Source organism: Monoraphidium neglectum (genome assembly GCF_000611645.1).
Source record: "Monoraphidium neglectum strain SAG 48.87 unplaced genomic scaffold scaffold04979, whole genome shotgun sequence".
In the NCBI taxonomy this organism is placed as follows: Eukaryota; Viridiplantae; Chlorophyta; class Chlorophyceae; order Sphaeropleales; family Selenastraceae; genus Monoraphidium; species Monoraphidium neglectum.
Window position 1 is genome coordinate 1 of NW_014008651.1, and position 2,791 is coordinate 2,791.

General features: G+C 72.2%; 1 protein-coding gene across 1 annotated transcript in view; it reads left to right on the forward strand.

Annotated features, from left to right (window-relative positions):
- Positions 1 to 1,353: 1,353 nt before the first annotated feature.
- MNEG_15044 (hypothetical protein) overlaps positions 1,354 to 2,791 on the forward strand; it is a gene marked incomplete at both ends in the record, with an annotated part of 2,104 nt that continues 666 nt past the window's right edge. The window contains one exon of the mRNA XM_014036485.1: positions 1,354 to 2,772. Within this exon, the coding sequence (XP_013891939.1) occupies positions 1,354 to 2,772 (1,419 nt within the window). The remainder of the gene's footprint in view (positions 2,773 to 2,791) is intronic.

Genomic DNA, 2,791 nt, shown 5'->3' on the forward strand with positions numbered 1-2,791 from the left:
GGCGTCGGGTGGCGAGGGGGGTGAGGGCTTCGAGTCGCCGGGCGGCTCGTCGCGCCGGGGCGGGCGTTGGAGTGACGCTTCGCCCTGATGACGGGCGCGAGGCGTGGCCTTGTCGATAAATGTTGATTTCATTGCCCACCGATGCGTGCGCGTCGTGCGCCCTGCCGCAGCGCCCCGGCGGCCCTGACTAAGCTGGCTTGACCGCAGCCACTGGCATGCCCGAGTGACCGACCCCGGTGACACACCTGTGTTCGAATTTGAATCGTGATGGCCAGCGGGCGCAAGATTTCGTTGCAATCATTTAACGGGCGCATGAGCATGTGAGCGGTTGACGCCAAGCCCTGTTGATCTTGTGTGCCCTTGAGCACCCCGGACAGCACCCAGTCAGTCACCTGCGGAAGAAAGTGGTTCAAACTGGCGAGAAGTGACAGCGCGAACGCTTCAGAACCAGCAGGGCAGTTTTGTGTGTGCTCCGCAGCAAAAATCGTAGCGCAACAGGTGTGGGGTGAGGGCCTGTCAGATTGGGGGTGCGTGGAACTGACTGGGGACGGAATGGGTGACGTGCCCGAAAGCATGTTGGTGCTGCAAGGGGCCACTGAGTCATCACCTTGCCCGCCATGCCCGGGGCGCCCGCGGCCGGCCACGGCGCTGCCCTAGAGCCCCAAGCGATGGGAGCTTTCCTCTTGAGGTGAGGCAGCTGGCTTCAGATAGGGGGGCCTTTTGTGAGTCTGCAAGCTCACAGTGTGGAGTGCCGTATGCAGTTCTGCTGTTCACGGTGTGAAGGCAGGGGCCATGCATCTGCTCTCAGCCACGGGAGCAGGCACAGCAGCATGACCCTGCATTGAGACTTCGGCTATGTTCGGGTCCTACAGCGATGCAAGTCGTCGGAAGATCGCACTTCAGTTGGGACATAATTTGGCAGGCCCCGTTGACGACCCCGGGAGGCGACCCCGTGCAGTCGAGAGCGCATCATAGTTTTACCTCATTGCTGCAGCCCGCTGGTGCGGTCACTCGTGCCCACCGTGCCAGCCGCGGCGCCGCGCGCGGGCCCCACCGGCTCATGACCCAGCAGGAGCGCTCCTGCCGGCCGCTCGCTGCTCCTGCAGATGCGTGAATTAGGACCACGCCTGGCATCAAGCCTTGCGCCAAGCCTGGGGGGCGAGGTGAGCTGCATGATGGAGCCGCGAGCGCGCCAAGGTCAGGTGCTTTCGGTCACATCGCGCTGAGGGTCGGCCTGACCCCTGCAGCGGCACGCTTGGCAGCCTTGCAACCCATCCTCTTGCCCATGCGCCTGGATAAAAGATGGCGCCGCATTTCTGGCAGGTCGGGTCATCCCATGCGCGGGCGCCTGGGATGGCGGAGGAGCGCGCCCACGCAGCATTGGCCTCCGACCTGGCCAGCCTATACGACGCCGCCGCCCGCGCCGCGCGCTCCGCCCGCGCCGCGGCGGCCGTGTCAGAGGCCAGCGCGGCGGCCGCCGCGGGCACCGGCGGCCTCTGCAGCTCGCTCGTGTTTGTGCTAATCGCGCACGGCGGCGCGGACGCGGCCGAGGACGCGGCGGCCGCGCTTGATCACATAGTGGCCGCCGGCCCCTCCTCGGCCGAGGCCGTCGCCGGCACGCCGGGCGCAGTGACCGCGCTCGCCAGCGCCGCACGCGGCCACGCGGGCCCCGGCGCCGCCGGCCCAGCCGCGCGCGCGCTGGCCGGCCTGCTGCCGCACTGCCCTGGTTTCGCGGACGATGCGCTGGCCGAGGCGGTCGCCAGCGGCGGCGCGGCCGCCGCGGCCGCGTCGGCCGCGCTGCGCGCGGCGCTCGGCGAAAAGCGCGTGCCCGTCGGCTGCGTCGGGCGCGCGCTGCGGCGGGCGCTGCTCGGCGTGATTGGCGCGGGGCGCAGCAGCGGCGGCGGCGGCGTCATGGCCGGCGGTGTGGCGGCGGATGCGGCGGCAGCGTTGAGCATTCTCGCGGCGGCTGGGGAGGACGTATCAGAAGAGATAGGGGCGCTCGACGCCTTGGCCGACGCCGTCGCCGCCCTCGGCCCCGCCGCCGGCCACGCGGCGCGCGCGCTCGCGCACACCGCGCTCCTCAGCGCGGGCCACGCCGCAGCCGTGGCGCTCCGCGCGCTCTCGCCGCTCGCCGCCGCGGCGCGGGGCGCGCGCGCCACCGGGGACTACGTTTGCTATGACGACGCTCCCGCGGGCGGCGGCGACGGCGACGAGCCGGCGGCGGCGACGTGCGCGTTCGAGGCAATGTGCGCGGTCGCGTCGCAAGGCGCCGACGCGGCGACGCTGGTGGCCGAGTCGCCAGAGGCCCTAGACGCGCTCGGCAGCCGCCTCCACCCGCGCGGCGAGGCGGCGCGCGCCGCGGCGTGGGCGCTGCGGGACGTGGCCGACGCCGGCGGCGGGCGCGCGGCGCGGCTGCTGGCGGGCGCGCCGGGGCTCCTGGCTGCGCTGGCGAGGGTGGAGTGGGAGGGGGACAAGGGGGTGCGGGGGGCCTCGAAGGCCGCCGAGTCAGCGCTGGCTCAGATCGAGCGTAGGGGCGGCCCCGGCGTCGCCGCCGCCGTCGCAGACGCGCGCGGCTGCTGCGTTTCGACTGGCGAGGCGCTCGGCGCGAGCGACAGCAGCGAGTGCGGCGGCGACGAGGACGGCGATGTTGGCCGGTGGGGCGCGTGCGGCGGCGGCAGCGGTGCCGGCAGCTGCGGCGACGACAGCGCCAGCGGGGACGGCGGCGTCGGCTTGGACGCTATCCTTGGCACGCCCGCTGACGTGTTGGCCGAGGTGTCTCGGCTCGTCGCGG